Below are 22,313 nucleotides of genomic sequence, written 5' to 3' on the forward strand. Positions count from 1 at the left end.
CTGCCTTCTTGCAGGCACTGAATCTCTAAAAACCATAAAACCCGGCAAAGTGCAAAAGTTTGCACATTTATAATTAAAGCCCATTATCAAACTGCTCAGTAGACTGATTTTCAAGGCTTTTTTAAATGTAATTATCTTTGGCTGTTCTCTTGACAGACTTAGTTTTTAATGTCTGTTTTCAATTACCTGTGAAAAATTAGGTGTTCTTAACTTATTATTAGCAGCACATTAAATGAAGCATGTTTTTTAAATGTTAAATTAATAGTCACATTATTAAGTGATACAGCATATTTCATCTCTTGGGCTGGCTACATAACCAGATCTGTAGAATAAGTCCAGATTTGTTCAAATATGTATATTTGCATAATGTCCCCTTGTATCCATGGCGATACAGGACTTTTTTCTTTTCTTTTCTTTAATGGTGCTTGGCCATTAGGTAGCAGAGAAGAGCTTAATTTCAGCCAAGAAATTAAATTACAGAATAATACCCTATGATTTTATGTACATAGCAATAACTAAAGAAATTAGCAGTAAATTATTTACATTTTTTTAATCAAAACATCAAAATAAAAGTTTTTAATGAAATGCTTCAGTACATCTTAGACGAGCACTAAAATGTGTTTAAGGTGTTTTTTTGCAGCCCCCATTCCTGAAGCAGCTGTCAAATCTTAGTATATAGTAAATACCTTAATGTATAATAGTAAAGTATTTATTAAAGGTAAATGAATGCCATAAAAACAAGGAAGACTGCATTAACACTCAACAGCAGCACAACCAGGGCAGAAAAGTTATATAATAAATGGATATATTAAAAAAACAAAAAGAAAAAACAGCATCCCAGTGTTCCCCTACTTGTCTCTGATCTGCTACCATGTTTTATAGACACTGACCAAATTATTCCTTCATAAAGCCTCTGTCACACAGGCCTATAAACCAGTGACCACCTGGAAACCTCCAGGCACCGGGGGAAAAAGTGTATTCCCTGTCCAGTAGCTGAGTGGTTGCACGCCACGCTGTTTGCTGAAACTAACAAGCCTTCCAAGAAAATGTTCCGCCTTTTAAAGCGTGCTGGTTCCAGCCATAGGAAGTATAGAAGATAGACTATGCTACAATGACATCACTGCATGATCATTGGCTGCTGCCTTGTCAATCTCAAGTCAGTAGCCAGTGAGCATTAGATAGATTGGATGGTTAGGCTTTCTTTTTGGCACTTAGAATGGTATTAATTAGGCAAAGATTGATTAACAATGATGTATTAAGTTCTGAAGATCTCTTATCTTGATCTTGGTCTCATTTATTTAAAAAAAGGTGGTGGTGGGGGGGGGTAATAATCCAGTCTTTTAGTTCTGTTGTAGATTATTCTAAATGAAGTTTCTCTAAAACTGCCTGGAGCTCTTATCTTTCACAACTCTGACCATTTTATGTTTTTTTTTTATTAATTTTATCTAATTATCTAATCTTCTTCACATCTTATCATCTTCTTCATTTACTCTCTTCCACCCAACCTCATCCACCGCTGACAGACAAAAGTGAGTAGGATGTTGAAAGCTGTGTCTGTAACGAGGAGTGTAACTCTGTGAATGTGTGACATTTTTGTTCTAATTTTGTCCTGGATAGTAAGTAGTTATTCTTTTTTTATATTCATGGTAGGTTGGTAGATCTCACAGCAAATGCGTTAACCGTTAGATTTTCTTTTAAAGCTGTATGGTTATGGGACACCAAGAGTCTGCAGAGTTTCGTCGCTGTCACAAACTAACACTACTGAATTCACTGATTAACATACTTTTGTTAGAGAGAAGAGAACGTAACCAGTCCTTTGCTGTAAGAAAATCTGCATACTCTCAACGCCTCATGACACAGTAATCTATCCCCCCGTCAGATGTGGCATCGTTCATAGCAGTGCTGCAGAAACGTCTTTGTGGTGTGCTTAAAATCTAGTTTCCTTTGTTATTCAAATCTATTTTTTGTGCTCCATCTTTTGGCCCCCTGGTAAAAAAAAAAAACAGCACCGAAATAAAAACATCTTACCTCTTAAGATCCCTCCGCCTTTGCTTCCCGATCTTTTCTACATTTATCTGTTATTGTGAGGTGTGTTGTCATTACACGTGTCCAACCTCAGGTCTAGCAGACCGTCCTCTTTTATCTGCCTTTCTACCCTTCCTCTTGATTCTGTTGTTGTCTCTTCTCATTGCAAAACATTTCATTTTATTTTTATCAGTGTAATTGTTTTATTGGTGCTTTCATTTAAATTTCATTCAGCTACAATCCTTCTTCCATTTCATTTAACTTTGATTTATATAGCTACATTTTTCCTATTCATTATTACCCTTGTCCCTCATATTTTATCTGTAATTCTTTTATTTCTTCTTTCATTCCATTTTCTGTCTCATTTTTCCCCCCTCTATCCATGTACCAGCCGTTCAAACCACAGTGGTGCTGGCGGGAGTGGTGGCAGTTTGGATGAAAGTGACCGCCAACGTCTGATCTCAGACTTTGCCACTAGAGCGATTGCGGTCCATCGCCAGTGCGTTGCTAATGGAGGAGTGCTCCACAATTTCCCCAAATCTGAATCCAACATCACCTTTCTTTCTGATGAAAACCCCCTGACTATTAAAAATCCCATCTACCATGAGGATGGGACTTTGAGTAGTCCAGAGACTCTTGGAAGAAGCCAAAGAAGAAAGGATCTTCTTGGGAATTTCTCCCCTTCCAGGAAAGGCCTTCGAGAGGCCTGGCTGAGGCTCAGCTCTCCCGTGTGTGATGTGGGGTTTGGTGGTTACAGCGGCAGTGACAGTGGATGGGGATCAGGTGGTGGACACAGCTGGACCCTCCCATCAAGACTGCATCGAAGAGAGATATATGACGCTTTGAGGCGCCAAGTAGTTATGGATCCCGTTCAATGGGAGCTAGAGCTCCTAAAGGCCAAATTCAAAGAAAGTAAAGATGCTGGCCTGGATTCAGGCTTTGATCGTGGGCTGGATTCAGACGTAATGGGAAGTCCAAGTCTGGAACCCAAACTGACAGTGAAAGAACAAGCCAGACAGTTTGAGCAACAGGCACTTCAGGAAATGAGACAAAGGCAAAACAGAGACTCCCGAGGATCTCTGTCACCTGATATTTTACTTTCTGTTTTGCCAGAAACTCCTCAGCATTACAAGCATGCCCCCACCCAGAGTGTCCAGAATCCTCAGAATACAGAGGGACCCCCAAGTATCATCGTCACTCAGAGTGACGGAGGGACCCCTCCGCCAAGTCATAAGCCAACTCCTCCAGTGCTGCGGCGCTTTGGGGCAAATTTAACAGGAAATCAGGGTTCAGAAGACAGACTTCAGGTCCACTTAGAGTTTATTCCCGATCCTCCTTCAACACCTCCACCGCCACCACCGCACCCTCAAACCTCTGCTCCTCCTCCTCCACCTCCTCCTCCCCCCTCATCTCCTCCTCCATGTCATCCTCCTTCCCAACCTCCTGGCTCTCCAGCTTCATCCATAAAGTGTAACCATATAGAAAAACAGGCTCCTCCACCCCCTACACCGCCACCGCCTCCGCCTCTCCCTCCCCCAGTGTCACCCTCAGTCCACCATCCATCCATGTTTGTCCTCCCGTCACTCTCAGAGGTGCCTGCTCTGCGGCCTGTGTCCCTCCGACCACCACCGCCGCCCCTACCGGTGGAACCCGAACCTCCCCGAAAAGAGCTGAAGGGAATCTTAAAGAACATCCAAAACATAGCAGATATTGAGAAGTCTGTGGCCAACATGTTTAGCCAGATAGATCAGAAGCAGATTCCGCTAAAAAAGGTAAGGAAGAGCCGGGCCTCCATGGATTCCCTGGATTCTCTCGATTCCTTGGATGTGCTACCAGCTGGAGGGGGAGAAGGGGGAGACAGTGGTAAAGAAGGAGGAGGAGGAGAAGATCCTCCACCTCCACAGATTCAGCCCAACCCTAACATGAACTCCATCGTTGAAGAGCTTGAGAAGCGATTCCCCTCTCAGTCAACAATGCTCTAGCCTTTCCTTTTCTGGAATTTCTTCACACTGCTGCAGAGTCGACCATAAAGCTGTCAGGGAACGGATGTTCAACTTCAACACCATCAGAAAAAGAACTTTGCCGCATATACTGTAAACTCTACGGGCAAAAGAAAAATCATTTTTCTCTCAGCTGAAAGTTCTTGCTATGAACAAAAAAGAAGGTTAAAATTCTCGCTGATGGGCGTTATTGAAACAAAACTTGTGAAGTATATTTTTCAGGTAAAGCCAATTACATAAATGTCAACAAAAGTTATGCTCGGTCAGCAGGAGTCTGTGTTTTTCACACACTGATATTTAACGAGATACATAGTTGTTGACAGACACTTGCTGTAATGAGAAACTGATTACAAGCTGGACTCGGCTTCAACGCTCCCTCTGAACTTTGAAACAAGTTGATTACAGACGTATCAGATGTGAAAAAGAAAATCAGACAAGGAAGAACATTGTTAACTCCGACAACCTTGATTGATATTTGCCGGACGGGGATTCTTTGTCTTCAAATGGGTAATTTTGTTGCAGTATTTATGCTCTTACAGAGCAACAAGCAGTGATGCTTATTGATTGATGCAATTACTGCCACATTGAGTTGTTCCATTTGATTTATTCTTTGTTACACAGTTACAAAGTGCTGTCATCTTTACTGTGACATTTTTTGTTCCCCTGTACAATTACATTTTCTGTCTTGCCCTATCAGTAGGCTGCTGTCTGCAACCATATTTCCATCTTTTCTATTAATTCGAGCGGTGCACTGTTTATCCTTTTCTGTCAAGTCTCCTAAAAATGTTGTTTCATATGCACAGCCCAGCCACAATATTAAAACCATCTTCCTGTCTCCTTGTTAAGTCTGAAGTACCTTCCCAGTTCTAGGCTCCATCAAAAGAAAATCCCTAAAGCAAACAAACAGGGACTATTTAGGATTTAAAATAGTCCAAAGTCTTCCAGCTCTAATAAGGTGATCAGAAAAATGTCCTTAATGAAGTGTAGCGTCCAGCCATCCATTAAAAAGAGGATTTACAGCAGGATTAGAAGATGATATTACAGAAGCTACTAATATGACATATAAAGAAGAGACACCATGTCAGGAGAGAAATGTTTCAAAAAGAAAAAAGTGCAAATAAATAAAAAAAACACTACTATAACTTTTCACAAAAAGTAAAAAAAAAAAAAAGCTGAAAAAACGAAAGGTTTTGGGGGATGAGTGAAGTTAGCTTCACTAACCTCTAATGATCTGCCACCCCATAGGTAGCTACAGAGGTATTGTTAGACTAAAATAAATACCCAGATCTATCTCTTGTTTCCTCAGACTGTCCCCGAGCATTTTTTTCAGTGCAGGAGAGCTCATTCTCCTGCTGAGAGAGGCTGCTACCATCAGGGTGCATGGGGGTGGGGAGATGCTGTTTGTCTCTAACAATGTTTACCTGGGTGGTATGTGTCAAAGTAGCATCTGTGCCACGACCCAAAGTTTCACTGACGGACGTTTTATTATAATGAGACTGTATACTTTATATTTTACCTGTTCATGGTTTTAACGTAGGCGGCCTAATGGGTCTGTTTTTGATGGTAAGGCGATGTAAATTCAAACTGTTCTTGCAAAACAGGACGGGATGTAAAATAGGCTGCCGGCTTGCTAAGGGGCAGTGGTTTCGAGGGTTTGGACTGTGTTTGCAATTATCTTGTTTGCTTCAAGTAAATTGACAGCGATGTCGACTCTGGTAATTCTGTGAATAAACTTCCTGTATCATCTGCTCCTATAATGTAAGGAGACTGTCTGTATTGTCATGTTGTGTGTCAAGTTGGCTCCACAGTGTAGTGCAGGGGTGTCAAACATTAAGCCCAGGGGGCCAGAATTGGCCCGGCAAAGACTCTAATCCAGCCAACTGGACAGCTTTAGAAGATGTGACTGAGGGCCCACATTTTGGATTTTAAATAGGATTTTCATATGTTTTACAACTTTTTCTAACGATAATGGTCATTCATGCAACACCAAAGTAATCAACTAATCGCTAAACAATTAAAATACAGTTATGTACTATGAAGAAATTTTCACAGTAAATAAAGTAAAATAAAATAGGAGATTTTGACAAAAAATAATAAAAAATGTCTGTTTTATAATTACAGGCCAGTCAGTGATCTAAAAGAACTTTTTCTGTGATTTTACACATTTTCCTACAACTTCAACCTGATTAGTCTGCTGACAGATTTTTTTCATTTTTACTACTGCAATATTTCTCCAAAAATTGAGATTTACTGTTGACATGATACATATTTTTCTTACATTAAAACAGACAGAAGGGCAGGTTTCTGGTGTGGTAAAGTAGGCGTTATGTGGTCCATGATCTGAAATGATTTTGACCCCACTGGTGTAGTGGTTTTTGCAAAAATCCCTGGTTGATCAGGTAGGGCATCTGGTGTTACAGAAATCTGCCAAATCAGACATGTGGAGCTGCCTGCTGTGGTAACCCTTGTGTCAGACGTTCCCTAACCTAACAAATTACTGCCAGAGCCAAAACAGCTGTTAAAAAACCTCAATGGCAATAGTAAGTTCCTAAAAATACTATTATACTTGCTGTTGCAAATTACCTGTTCTTGATCGTGGTTTTTAGGAGACAGGGTTGGTCTTTTTACACTGTTTCAACTTAAGGAATTCAAATCGTGGCCACATTCTTATCTCTTTTGTGTGTTTTTCTCATTTAGCTGATAGTTTGTGTTTAAACGGGAAAAAAACACTCATTTGTCTTCAGTTCCTCAGGTTGATTCCCAGCTTTCTTTGTCATTCCACATCTCTCGTTAATTCCTTAAGTCGATTCATGTCATTAGGTAATTGCGTCTTTTCTGTTACCTCTGGACCCATGTTGTCTGCTCATCCATAGTGGCCCCAGCCTCTTTTAATGTCCTATAAAGTCATGAGCCTTGTTTTCTTTTTCAAGGACACAGTTGTGATTTATGCAGATGGGTGAACAGCCAAACTAAAAAATAAATCTAAAACATTCATGCGGTTTGATGTTTTTGTTAACAATATCTGCTACATTTTTCACAAAGATTTTCTAGAGGGTTTCTCGAGGGCGGATTTCTCTGGGTACTTAATGTGTGAATAAATTGAAAAATACAAAAAAGGCCGAAAAAATTAGATTTCTTTTTTTCAATAAAATATGTGGTGCTACCAAAGGCTCCAAGACATTTTTGTTTTATGAAAATCTGAAATTACTTTTACATGACTTGAGAACACAGGATATATTCAATGGCAGGCATAAATAAAGCTATTCAGCGCATTAATACTTGAACAGCAATCTCTTAAAAACTGTCCTCAGATGAACTTGTTCTAGATAGTTTTCACTCTACTGCTTTACATTAGTTTAACTGGAACAGAAACAAAGTTAGAAACCCCACATGTGTATGTGTTTCCTGCATGATTTCCCTTAAAAAATGCCTCTGGGAGGAGCGAGAAGTGCCATGGGCATGTGCAAAATGGAATATATACTGACTGACAATGAAAGCATAGTTGCAAGTTGTCTTCGTCTTGGTGGAAATGTGCCAGAAAACTATGTCGAAGTATTCACATGTGCAGTGCTTGAAGTCTTGAAGCATATTAAAAAGAAACCACAATAATTCACTTGCTTTATATGAGGAATGCTGTGCTTTAAGAAGCTTGCATACTGGCATTTATTGGCCTGTAATTTACTCCACAGCTGAAAAATTAAAGGAAACATACACGTAATGGTGGGGTTAAAAAGCAAAAAACAAATTGAATAAGATTAAACTTAGAAAAAAGAAATGGAGGTGGTGGAGGTAGGTAAAAAAGAAAAAACTGCTTCCTAGGAAGACAAGCAAGAGGAGTTTAGCTCCAAGTCTTTTTGAACAACAATGATCAAAGTGCTACCAGGTGCGTTGCATCCTGGGATCCATCGGCTTGAATATTGTAGAGTCTTTATATAGCAGTATGAAGCGTCTTGAGGTGATTGTTGTTGTGAATTGGCGCTGTATAAATGGGTCAGGGAGAGCACCCAGCACAAAATCTGTGCCAAATCAAACGTGTGAACCCATCCACTGTGATGATCCTCTGGGAAATAAGTGAGCAGCCAAAAGTCCCAAATAAAATTGAGGTTAAAATTATGCCTGAAAGAAAGGAAGGAGCAGGTAGAGCCAGCGACATCACCATAGTAGCATATAGCACGTGTCACAATGTGTCATCGTATTCATTCTCCAGTTCAGTGGGTACAACTTTCTTTTATTCTGATGAGGTGTAATCATAAAGCTGTACAAATGTGCATCCCTGTGCACCTCCTGACTGTTTCCAGTACAGCTCTTACAAATCTCACTTTGACTTTGACACTTGCACATCTACCATTTCACCATGCGGAGAAAAAAAAAGAAGCCATTTTCAGTTCAAGTTTGTGTTCTCCTAACTCAAAGATATGGCTTCAGCTCATGACCATGGGTTGCCATGATACCAATGTCTGCTTTTAACTAAACCTCTAGGAGGTTTTTATCTTTTTAGTTACATCAATAAAATCTAAGCTCATCAGTAGCCCCACTGACAGATGTCTTTCCCTCTTTGTCCTCCTACCCTAAAAAGAAACTCAAGTCCAAAAGTGGCTGTTAATACACATTGGAGGAGCTCCCATGTGTTATACAGGAGGACAAATGCATGTAGTTAGACGTGACTATGGTGATACGATTGCAACGCCGGCCAAGAAAATAATCTTGAAAGGGAAATTAGCCAAACTTAAATCAAGTATGACTTTTTTTAAAGCAAGAAAGAGTGAGTCATTCTTGGAGAATGAATCGTGAAACCTAACTGGGCAGTCTCACATGAAGAAGTTGCCAAGAAAAACAGATCAATTGAATAATTTATGCCAAATGCTGCTGTGTGGCATCGTTTGAAAACTGTGTAGTAGTGTGTGTTGTAAATACTTGGTCATTCCCTTCCATTCACAAGGGATGCACTTTTGTGCAGTTAACACAAGTGATTGAAAGACATGGACGGAACTGAAAAATGTTGACTGTCTATGACTCTTATGATGTGACACCAAATTTTGTCGGGTTTTTTTTGGCTTTGTCAGCTGCAGATTTCACAAGTCACTGACAGTTTCAACAAGTCTAAGGGAATCACAAACCCTGATGCTCGTATTTCTGCACAATGAGAGGATTTACGATGTGAGATGTCAAACTCTTTCCTCCTGTAGATTCGTGCTGTACTGTCGCAACAGAGTTTGCAAATTTGGTTGTTTTTGTTTGGGTTTTTTGTCATCATTTTTGTTTCTAAGCAGTGCGTTTTTCTTCCCAGCACACAGCACATAATTCCGCTATGAGTGTTGTACTGTCAAGATTTGATTTAATAAAAGGCTGTGTGCATCCAAAACAAAGGCCCAATCACACATTCACACAAGAGCCTTTGCATAATCAGGAGTGTGAATATGTACACACACACATGCACACACATCTACACAGCAGCATTAAACGGGTTGCAGGAGCTACTGTTTCAGCTGACTGGGCTGGAAATGTTTTATGTCAAGATTAGCTCTCACCCTCAGTCTGCTGCGTGTCTTTACACATACACACACACAGCATATCTTCATTGTCTCACAGACACATTTTGTTTGCAGCCTTTCAGTTCGTATTGTGCGCTTTTGCCGGAGAACAAACACCTTTAAGAAAGTGTATTGTTTTCGGCAATTATGTATAATTTACCTGAAAACTCAGGTGTGAGACACAGCCACTGAGAGTCTGGTGTAATTTTAAAGTCGCAGGTCTGTGTCCGTGTCACTGAAGCAGCAAATAGCCACTGAAAACGACAAAGGAAATAGTAATGCTTCGGTGTAAGCCTTCATTATTTTTAACACAATGTGTGTTGGGCTACATTGAAGTGATCCCTCGTTTTGCACTTTGCCAAACTCAAGCTGCCACACAGCTGTGTTGTCACTGCAAAATAGCAGTGCCACATTAAAAATAAAGAAAGAAATATGATGTGTATTATGTTCATTTCAGTTTGTTTACCATTCTTGTTTTCTTTTACCAATTTAAAAATTTGATTTGAGAATGTAGGTACCGAGTTGAAACCAAAAAGTCATCTCCGTGGTCAAAACTGAGCACTGTCAATGTGGCAAATATTGAAGCAGCAACAGATATTAGTCAAAAATAAATAAATAAATCAGTTTTACAGGTATTTCAAGCAATGTTCGCGTAATGAGTCGAGCAACTTAAAAAAAAAAAAAGACTAATATGTACTAATCCACCCAAAGATAATTCTTTAAATCAACAATAGTCTCATTTTTTGCGTGCGTTTTGGCTAGTTATCTTTAGCTTTTCATTAAGATTAACATTTTAAAATAAAACAGTTAATTTCTTAAAAATTATTTAACATAGTCATGAGAAACCACCTTACATCACTTTTTTTAAGTGAATCCCAAAAAACAAGGTGTTGACTTTAATTCTATGTAGATATGAGGTTGGCTCAGAGTGATGAGTGAGAATTAGACCAGAATATTGCAAAGAACAAACTTAAATATGTAATGTTGTGATGTGTACACGACACCTTTTTCACAAACTCAAACTAGTATTACTGGGGTCTTTTAAGCTATTTAGAGTTTTGTGCATTTAAAGTCTGTTTCATTTGTCACAGGGTGAATTTAACACTCCAGACTCTTACAATTATTCCATCTTTTCCCGCAATATTAGTGTCACAGACTTAGGACTCTGTTAGCTCAGTAGGATAATGGCAGATCCAAAAGTATGACTCACCACTGAAGATTTTTTTTTTTTATATTATTTTAAAAATCATACTCTAATAGATATTCGAAACCAGTTCTGAAACAGAAACTTTCTTTTGCTGTACTAAAAGAAAGTTGTTGTTTTTTAACAGCATGACCAGGTGACATTTAAGAAGTAACTCTAAATGATGTTGTAGTAATAAACACGACTTCCAGGTCTACTTTCATTTTGGAAATATTTTTCATCCATGACTATACGTCTAGAAAAAAACCTAAAGTGTTGTCAGGTGTTTTCAGCTGCTCCTTTATTTCTCAAGAAGTAATCACGATGACCTCCAAAGGATATGCGTGTTGATTTGTCTCAGACTGTATACTGAATGTGCTTCCTGAAGCAGTGGCTCAATAATATGATGTAGACATGTTCGTCTAACATATGAATGATCCCGATTTAAGACTAGGAGCAGACACAAATTCCTAGGATGGTTGTGCCTGGTGTAAAAATCTACCAAATCAAATACGCAGATCCATCCACCTCTTGTGAATAACGGAGAAGCTAAAAGAAGCTTTATGCCATCCCATTTATCTGGTCCTGAGACCACTAGAAGCACATTTCATTTGTGTCACCATCGGATTTTGAAGCAGAGCTCTCCCAGCTGTAAGGCAAATGTGTTAACCACTACATTCAAATTTCACCATCATGATGATGTCACACGTTCCTGATCCTGATAAAGAATTATCGCATCGCCTAAAATGTAACAAAACGTACCTGTTTTTGTTCTGATTATAAAAATAACTCGACTGAGCACGACTCCAGACATCTAAAACACTGCTCACATATTCAACACTGATTAGCAATTCAAGTAGTTTTGATGTTTTGCTCTGTGGAATTACAGAGGAATTGAGCCAGTGGCATTACATTTTTAGATTTTCGACTACCTGACCAGCTTTAATTTTTTTTAAAAACGTTGGCCTTACAAGATGCTGTGGCTCAAAATAATAAAATCAAACCTATGTAACGACTTTGGCACTGCAGCTCGAAGCTTTTGTTAAAGTGCTGAATAAGTATAATGCAAATAGGAAAATTGTTTAAGACAATATCTGTAATGGCCCTGAACTCGCAACCATATTTGCAACTCACCGGGGCACTTTCCTGCTTTCTCATCCACACCTGGTATTTTCTACATAACATGTGACTGTAATGAAAGGACAAATAGGTGAGCAAGGAAGAGGTGCAGAAGGCAGAAATAGAGGGTGAAACAGAAACATTGAGTATAAAGCCCTAAGAAGAAAGAGAAAAGAGGCTGTTATTGGGTGTCATAGTCTGAGTCTGTTCTTTAAGAGCTAATATTTCTCCCCTCCTGTTTCTCATACACGCTATGAGACAAGGTGGAGAGGACATGGAGAGCGAGAGTCAATCATGTCAAATGTGTGTATGTTTGTGTGCACGGTGGAGATCAGATAGCCGTCTGTGCCTTTTTGTCTCGAGAGGACCTAATAATGTGTCTGTCAGAGCAATAAGGGCAAGAAAAATAGACTTATCCTTCCACAGAAATATGCGCAGACATACACAGATTATGCTACACATGGTGGGAGGCATATTCTGATTCCAGCTCAAACGTAGACAGTAAACACACACTTTAAGATACAGTGACTGTGAAAAGGGTCATTACATTTTGAACCCGTAGATCACCCCAAACCATCCGTTTCATCTCTCCTTCCATTCACTCACCCATTTACCCTGTCTGCTCATACGCCCATCAGCGGTAATCCGCCCCATCCGACATCCTCAGCTTCGTATTTTAGCCGCATTTTGATACCCACTGGAAGGCGTGCGCCTGTGTGTGTTTAAGAGGCACATCTGACATTCTAAAATGAATTAATGAGATGCTCGAGTGATTTACCAATTTGTGTGGATGCCTGCATGTGTTTGCACTTGAAGAGCAGACAGGAGAATGTGATGTGTCCTCCAAAAGTCTGCTTGTTGATGTGTGATACGTCTTCATTTTGCCAGCATTACCTTTGTTTCACATGACTGTACAGTCTGTGCAGCATAGTTAAGACAGACCAGACAGGTTATTGACTGTTTTTCTTCATTTCTCTCTTTGTATTTGTTCTTTTTTGCTTTTCACCCTCCTTCTTTTTAATCACATTTCCTGCCTCCCCTTATTAAAGTGTCTGCTACCTTCAATGTATCTACTTCTCTCTTAGTTGGTGTTTCTTGCTCTCTCTTTGTCATACTGTCTTTAATTTTATTTTTCTCATAGCAACAAGTATTAATTTCACAGTACTGTAAACATTATTAAGCTGTTGCGCATACATAATCAACTTAGCTGCTGGATGGATTCAGTCAGATATACAGTAAAATTAATTGCATGTTTGTTGACATTCTGAGTGTTTATTTTTTTCTGTCAAATCATATGAACTTGTTATTGTAGGGATACAAAAAAAGAAGTATGAAAAGTTACATAAAAAAGGATATCACTATGGTTGAGCTAGTCGATGATTAGCTTAACTTAGCACAGGGAAACAGCTAGCAAACACATGTGGTGCAGCACCCCGGAGTGAACGCTAATCTAACTCTTTAGTTGCTCACCTCTTCCCCACATCTGGATGATTGACAAGGTTACTTTTAAAATGTATTCCACTACAGATTACAGAATACATACCCCAAAATGCATTCCGTTAAATTACTCAGTGTGAGTAACGTAATCTGAATACTTTGGATATCTTGGATATATTGTCATGCTTTTTACAACTACATGAATGTACTATTGCTGTGTGATTTATTACTTTTACTGAAGGCTACTCGACACTGAGCTAACATTGTTAGCTGGCGTTGGCTGAGGTTAGTTCATCGACTGCTTTCAGAACTGCACACGATTATTTGCAGCTAGCAGGTTGTTAATGCTATCCATCAAGTCTAACAGTATGCAGTCTATGATAGCTCAGTGTAGCAGCCTTCAGTAATAGTAATAAATCAAACAGCAATAGTCCATCAAAGTTACTGAAGTGTCACAAAACTCAGGTAGCTCCCACAACTAAAACAAGGTAGTTACAGTAGGCTAACGTTAGTTAGAACTTACTTCCAGATGTTTCTTTTGGTTGGAGGTGGAGTCTTTTGACTCTGAGAGCAGCTTGTTTGCTGGCAAACAGATTTTGCATTGAAGACTTCTCAGACTTCTGCCATTCCTTTCTTATTTAAATAAGAAGTGGTGTCGGAATTTCCAAGTAACATATGCATTCCTGCCCCGGCTCTGTTGTGTTGGCTTCAGGTCCATTTTGTAGCTGACAGCACCAACATTAACAGGACGCTTACATTAGAGCCTCTTATTTTGTGTTTTGTTTGGGTTTCCAGCAATGTGTGGATTTACCAGAATTAGAGAAGGGATATCCTAACTTATGAAACAGGAAAAGACAGCCATGTAATCCATTTATTTCAACAAAGTAACTGTATTCTAAGTATCCCCTTTTAAAATGGTAACTGTATCATATTTTGTATTTTAAATACGTAATGTCGGTACATGTATTCCGTCACTCCCCAACACTGCCCAAGACTTTTAAGGTGATATTTTGTGGACTTGCGAGACAAAACCTGAGCTTTTTGGAAGGTTTGGGTCCTGTTACATCTGGCACAAAGCTAACACTGCGTTTCATAAAAAGAACATCACACCAACAGTCAAACATGGTGATGGTAGTGTCATGTTTGGAGCTGCTTAGCTGCTTCAAGACCTGGGAGACTTGCTGTAATTGAATCATTAGAATCATGCATTTTCCATTGTGAATGAAATCACTATTTAAAAACAGCATTTTGTATTCACTCAGGTTATCTTTGTGACACACAAAAAACTAAGAAATCAAATAGGGTGCAGATATTTTTTCACAGCACTGCATGGGCCACCACAGTATCACCTGCAGTATATGCTTCCCTGTGTGTTTCCATGCACAAGTCTTTGCTGATCTTGAGAATAAGTACCCATGTACTCAGTTGCTAAACTAGTTGAAATTTACACATTTACTGAAATATGATTATTACTTCTTTGGTTAATATTGACATACACCATTAACAGTATTCTCAACAGCAGAATGACTTCATATGAGTTGCAAATGAGATGTGAAATTGCATTCGTAAATCTCTAATCACAATATTTGCAAAGATACAACAACAATAGACGTGGATGACACAATGGCTTCTATTTCATTTGGCTGTGTTTCAAAGTCGTCGTCCATTATCCATTTTTCTCAACGTACACAAAATCTCATACAATCACTTAGACGCATCTCATCTTCTTGCTTCCTTCCTGGAAACTGGGTTAATTTACACTCACTGTGAAATATTTCCAGTAAGCCTCATCTATTTATTTATTTTTTTATTATTTAAAAATTTCCTTTACAGGAAGAAAAGATTCTCATCAAAGCACTGACATGTATGTTAAGACAGAGCTATAGCCCAGGCAGTGTGTTTTCTTGGTAATATTAGGCTCACTTTTGCTCTCTTTGATCTTGTAGGCGTGGATATGGACAACATGAGGTAGGTGTCTTGGGTGTGCATGCTGTCGTTGCATGTCTGCACGCTTTCACTTACATTTATGCCCTGGTTTGCTTTCCATCTTTTTTTCTGTTTGATGCTATCAAGAAGAAAGAGCATTTACAGTACACAGTGCATGTAACTGGCTTTATAAAATATAATTTAAAAAGGCCACTACAGTACATGGAAATCTTGAAGTTAAATATATGTTTAAAAACTTTACCCACTCGTTTAAGATTCCAAAAAGTTGGTTCTTTAGACATCCTGGACATTTCTGCCACGTCCCCATTGTTAAATACATGTCATCGGTCTAGCCTTCCTATAAAGAGTCATCCAGTCACTTGTGCAGTGCATGCATTTTCAAACTCAATTTCAGCTTAAATTGAGTTCAGAAGTTATATCCGCTGCTTGATAAAACCTCATCCCCATGTTCCTACAATCTGACAGATAACATCAAATGAAAGCATATACATACATTGGATCCTGAGCTTTCTAGAGAAGCTGAATGGCAGGGCATCAGCTATCGATTTTATGTTTCTAATATAGATGTACACATTTCTGAGGGACAGCGCTGAAATACTTCCATTTTGCTTGTTTTTTATTTCCATTCACCACTTTTCTGTCCCTCTGGTAGACGCAACAACTTCTCCGACCTTCTCTGCTCCGACCTGAGGTACTCAGTCCCTCTCTTGTTTCAGTACTTATTTAATCCCTATGGGCGTCTGTCTGTTGGAGTATGGGTTTGTGGAAGTTTTAATGCAGTCAAAGTCATCACTATGAGTGTGTATGTATGTGTAGTCATGTCCTATCAAATTATCTGTTTGTGTGTGTGTGTGTGTGTGTGTGTGTGTGTGTGTGTGTGAAGCTTCTAACAAAGATCTGTCAATCTAACAGGAACTATCAATGGAATCTGGCATCGATCCTGGCCATGACTACTACACACAGGATTATTACAACTATGACCACGGGTTAGTACATCGCCGCACATCAAATTGTACTTCTTTGTTATACCCAGCTTGTTTTTGCACGCGTCCTTTATCGTTTTGGTGTTTTCTTTCCATGTAAATTTTGTCAGGCTTTGAAAACGTTCATATTAGCTCTAAAGTCAGGAACAATGAACCTGAGAATATCAAATTTAAAATAATGCAGTTAGCAAAAGAAAAGCTATTTAGAGCTAATCTTTCTTTTCCATGCTTTATTTTTCAACAATAGACAGGACGTACAAAAGACATTGAACAATAACAGGGGGAAAAAATACATAAATATTCAGATATGTGTGTGCATGTTGCATGTTTTAGGGTGGTGCTGTACGACTTCGCTTTCAATAGCTGATATTAGTGAGTGAGGGTAAAATAAATGGAATCACAAGTAAACAAATGCAGAACAATATAAGAGCAAAGAGCAACAAAAACACAAATCAATCAAGTTAGTTACACAGTAAAGGTTTGTGTGTAAAAGACTTAAACTATCTCTTATTTTTATATTTTGCTGGGAAAATCAAGTGCTTTCCAGATGGTGGCTCCAAATCTGACGATATTTTCCGCATTTATAATTCTATCAGTTTTGAAAACATCCCCACCACCAGCCAAAATGCAGCTCTAAACTATAACAGAGTCTCCATGTTGATGATGAACTGAACCAGAAATTTGGATTCATCTCTTTATCAGACCTGTTGCCACTGATTTTGAGTCCAGTTGTTGTGTAATTTGGTTCTTTCCCTTCCTTAAGAATGGCTTCTTGACTGCCAACCTTCCACTGAGACCATTTCTGATGAGGCTTCAGTGAATAGTAGATGGATTCACTGAAGGGCCAGCTGCATTTTTTAGGTCCTGTGCTAGTTTTTTCATTTTAAGGACAGAACTTCATAAAATTTTTAAGGATTCACTGCACACTGCCAAAATATGCCACGTTTTCAAATAATAGCTCTTCAGGAAACACATTGTCGGTGCAAAAATTTGAACAAACGGTGTGTTTTTGTTACTAATTACAAACCTAAAGATTTAAAATCAGTTCTTTGGTAAGTTGTCTGTTATGTATAGACATAACACTGGCTCATCCCTTTGTGTCAGTGCTTTTTTATGCTTTAATGATCAAGGTTACGTGTCTTTACGCACAAAAATCAGATGAGAGTAGCATGGCAGATCTTTACTTTGATTACACAAACATTATGTAGCAGTGGGTAATTGATAATAGGTATTGATTTGCAAATAACTGGATGTGAATAACTTATAATATTATACTTAAGTATATCCCTCAGCTCGTTCTCTTACTCTTAACAATATTTAAATGAAGAAGAGTGCGCGTCCAAAGTAATGTGTTGTTAAGAATCCTTATAACTCATATGTGTGGTCAATACAAACAATGACAGTAAGAAACATAGTTTTAAATAGCTCTAAATAGCATTATTATAACTGACCTTCAGATCAATGTTTTGACCTAGAAGGAGAGGTCAGAGGTCAGATGTTACATGATGTTTTAAATCTTTATACAGTACTTTCTATGTGGTAACATGCCACACTTGTAAGAATGACAATTTCTAAGTTTTAAATTTCTAACTTTTCAGTTTTAGACTAACTGATTAAGTTGACCTTGAAGATCTTGGTGGATATAAGCCAGTTTTTTAATAAATTTTAAATTATTAACTTGACCTCACTCAAAATTAATTTAAATTAATTTAAAAAAAAAACCTAATTCCTAGCATTTTTGGACAGTTGTGTCAAAATGTCTCAACCAGTCATCAAGCAGTGTTGTTACTCATAAAAGGAATCTATTACACATTACTTTTTACTTGTTTTAAAGAAATTACTTATTTTACGTATTTACTATAGGAAGTTAGTTTTTAATCTTATATATTTTCTTATATAATTTCTGTATCTAATTAGACACATGGAAGATCTTTTTTAGTAGTAGTCCATTTAAATTTTACCACAAATCTGATATCAGAGGTGATGAAAAACAGCCTTCAGATAACGTCGCAGAAAAATATTGTGCTTACTCTGATTCTGCTGTGTGGAGTGTGACGAGACATTACAGTCATGTTCATCTCTGCCTCTCTCACCCGTTGAAAATCAAGCTTTGGCTCTTTGGTTGGGCTTGAGTGAAAATCAGCTTATGCATCATTGTGAGTCTGGGGGTGTCTGGCTGCTAGCTTTGTGTTAGCGTCACAGATTATATTACAAAAAAAGAATGTATTTTGCTTTCAATGTGTTTGCAGCAGTGGCTTATTGTCTCTGGAACGAACAACCCAGTTCGCACTCTACTGGCACAATCTTATGAATTAATAGTGGCTATCTATGCTGTAGAGTGCAAATCTTTTAGACCATCATCCAACATAAGGTTTATGCCACAGCTTCCTAAGCATTGATTAAATACATTTTATGTGTCTGTAATGATGAATTCAAGAGAATCCTCAAGCTTTTTAATTAACATATTTTTAATGCAAAATTAAGTATTGTTTTTATACATGAATATTCAAAGTTGCTCTTTTACAAAAAAAAGCAAAAATAATAGTTAAGCACTATTTTTTTAAAATTACAGTTGTTTAATTAAAATTAGTTTTAATGCTTGAAAGTCCCGTGTGTCGGTTCAAATTGGGGCGTAAAAAACATTTTAGTTAAATGAATTCAATAATTTTTTGATTTAAATATGTTTTTTGAAAGATATAAAATGCTTTCTTTTTCTTGTTTTTATGACAGGTGTAATACATTTTTTAAGTACTGTATATTGGTCTAACCTTCTTCTGTTTTTTAATGTTACATAACTGCTTGGATGTATTTTACATGGTTACAAACAGCAATTGCCACAAACCCTCTAAAAGCTGCATATCTAGGTTCATTCACTAACTGCAGAATTAACACAAATTGGTGCTCTAAAAATTAACGGTAACAAGACCCACGAAGTAGCACGGCGTAATAACGAACAAAAAGGAGTTATTGAAGAGTTCACGTTTCTCACAAAAGGTTTGTGATGATATATAATCAGAAATAATCGAACATAATGCAACGACCTTTAAAATAAGCTTATACAGATAAAATTCTCGGCGTTATTTCCATGATCATGATTGTAACCACGCGGCCAGTTTCAATGTTGAACTTGCAAATACATCATTTAATTCATTAAAGAAACATTCAGTAGGTCTCATGTTTTAACAGCAGTCATTCATAGCAGCGTGAACAGAACTGTAGCAGCGGATTTCTTTCAGCTCTTATCTTTACCTGGCACTTTACTGTTTGTGGTGTTACAGAGCAATGCAGCATTTACCAACAGTGATACACAGCGGAGAAAAAAAAGTCTCCAGGAAATGAATGCGGGCAACTCTGCTATGTTCCATCTCCAACCTTTGACCGCTAGCACTGACAGGAAGGGTCCCTTACAACATATTTCCTCCTGCGTGAGTCTGGACCTCACTGTGTTCGCTTTATCCAGCTGAGTGTCATGTCAGCCACGTGGCAGCGGCTTTGACATCAAGCTGATTGCATCAGTCACACAGTGTGTCAGCTACTGTGAAATGTTGACACCGGCGACCTGCCTCATACTACGCCGCTCCTGTATTCTTCAAACTACAGGAAGCCAGGAGATTTCAGAAAAATGATTTTGTTCAGTGTGTGTTTTGGGTTCCTTGAAGGTAAAAAGAACACAGTATATAAAAAACGCACACTTTAGTGTGTGTGTGTGTGTGTGTGTGTGTGTGTGTGTGTGTGTGTGTGTGTGTGTGTTATTCACACACAGAGCTTGCCATCTGTGATGCATTGTGTAATTTTTATAATTTTAGCTGCAGACTCCAGAGAACTTGATTTTCTACACCCACCTACGCACACTCATAAACGCACAGTGGAAGAACACACACACACAAATTCTCTTACGGCAAGCATCTTCATTCACTCGCACTTACAATCACTCAGATGCTCTCTTGCTCGTTCTTGCACACACGTGCATAGCATACGCGTACACACATACAGCTAATTCTCTCTGCCTAGCTTTGCAATACTGTAGCAGCTAATCAGGCAGCCAGCCGTGGAAGCAGACAATAGGCCAGATGCTGGTGGCTTAGAGCAACATCCACAAACTTGTGTCTGACTCTGTACGCACACTGGATCAGAAAATCAGACTTTGTGACCCTGTGGGACTGAGATCTAATCACTTTGTTTCGTTCACTTGCAAAAAAAAAGGCGTAAACAGTCCGCGCCAGCAAATACCGAACCAGTTCTCAGGCTTTGGATAACATTTCTCATTCCTGATTTTTGTTTTTCCACAAAATCCTTTTTTATTTATTTTTTTTACAGTATACACTTCCAAAAGCATGGTTGGCAACCTTTTGACCTTTGCTTTGAAATTTCTTGAAAATATCAGGCCAAAATGGGATTTTCTCTGCATGTGGGAATGTAGCCATCTGCTGCTGGCATGATTCTGATTGGATTTACACAGATGCAGAATATAAACTGGAACCATTTGTTGCACAGGTCTAATGTTTTGATGCTGTTTTAAAAAAAAAAGGAAAACAACAAAAACAACAAACTGAGCCAAATTCATGTTGCCCTCTAGTCAAGAGTGAAATACTCAATCCATAAATGCTACAGAGCAATAAGGGATTAAATCTCGCTTTTCCAAAACTGTTATTGGTGTGGGTGTTGAGCAGTGTGACTGCCGTGGAGCTGATAGGAGCTCGGTTAGGGCACCCACATAAAAAGAAATGTGAGGACAATAGAAAATGTGGAAAGATTAGCTGAATGAGAGCAGAAAATACAAATGGATTAGCTGAAGTCATGTCCAGCTTATTTTAGATGCACGTTGTATCAAAGTGACAGCTCAACCCTAAAATCATATTCACATTGTGATCTAGTCTGTCCACCTAGTGGAAACGTTCTGTATTTTTAAATCATGATCCATTTACTTTATTGTAGGAACTGCTTTCTTTCCATCTCTACATCCAATCTAAAGAAGCAGCAAGCCCAATAATATTTCCATGCTGTTTTTATTAATTTAAAAATTCTTTGCAGTCAATGACTACCCAAGGTCGAGAATCCACGGACATCTCTGCAACTACCACTCAGACCAAACCTTTAACATCATTCTTTTTCACATTGTAAAGGTGGTGATTGGCTATGCCATGTCTTGCTATTGTCTGGCAGGCTTTAGCTTCATGTGATTGTAAGAAGGTCGGGAGCATCTTACAACTATATGGATGTGTGGACTAAGTGAAGAACCAACACTTCTGTGCATTAAAAATTGATTTCATAATCTTTTAGTAAGGGAGAGCCCAGTTCCAAATACATTTTAACTGCCTATTAAGAAACTGAGTCCTCCATATCAATATGGATCTCAACAAATTTCAACAAACATGTCCAAAATATGATGACAACTATCATTTTTTTCAGTTAGTGAACACGTACAGCCTGCAGTACTACCTGTGTACAAATGAGATCACACACTGACTCATCATTTACCATTTGGAGATCCACCAGTGACCCAGTTTGGTTCATTTAGGTTCTGACACATAGCTACAAAAATACTATGAAGCGCTGGCAGTGACTGATGTTGGTATCTTGATGCTGCAGAAGACATTTCTCTGACTCATGTGACTACTGCCCCCTAGTGGCCACAGGAGGCAGGGGGATGAGTGATAAAGGGTGAAACGATTGAAGGGAAGACAAGAGTTAAAGACAGAGGGGAAAGTAGGGGGAAAGACTCCTCAGATAAAAGAAGGAGACTTGCCTTTGAGTAATATGTTTGTGTGAACACTTCTGTTTGAGTCTGCAGTTTAATAATTAAAATCCTATCATTGAGAGAAAGAGAACAGTTAAGATACACTACCTTAGCGTTCAGGGGCCATACTGTTGGTCTATGTATTACCCAACCTTTCTCCTCTGACCCCCCTCCATTTTTCACTCATTCTTTCTTCTTTCCCTTTTATCTCTTAAAACACCTCTACCTCCTTCTTCTCTCCCCCTCACCCATCTGTCATCCACGTGCCTTTTCCATTTGTTTATTACTTTGCTACTTAATGTAATGGGAGGGCGACTTCTCACCGGTTGACTGTAAGCAGAATGATTACAC

The 22,313-nt window shown here is 38.5% G+C and overlaps 1 protein-coding gene across 1 annotated transcript in view; it reads left to right on the forward strand.

Annotated features, from left to right (window-relative positions):
* The window catches only part of LOC147323344 (protocadherin-15-like), a 233,088-nt gene that overhangs the window by 202,798 nt on the left and 7,977 nt on the right, over positions 1–22,313 (forward strand). The window contains exons 35-37 of the mRNA XM_086303646.1: positions 15,242–15,263; positions 15,895–15,933; positions 16,155–16,228. Coding sequence (XP_086159772.1) covers positions 15,242–15,263; positions 15,895–15,933; positions 16,155–16,228 — 135 coding nt within the window. The remainder of the gene's footprint in view (positions 1–15,241; positions 15,264–15,894; positions 15,934–16,154; positions 16,229–22,313) is intronic.

Source organism: Aulonocara sp. 'chitande type north' Nkhata Bay, linkage group LG8 (genome assembly GCF_057382095.1).
Source record: "Aulonocara sp. 'chitande type north' Nkhata Bay isolate Kocher_YH1m ecotype deep benthic linkage group LG8, A_spYH_male_GT1.1, whole genome shotgun sequence".
Taxonomy (NCBI): domain Eukaryota; kingdom Metazoa; phylum Chordata; class Actinopteri; order Cichliformes; family Cichlidae; genus Aulonocara; species Aulonocara sp. 'chitande type north' Nkhata Bay.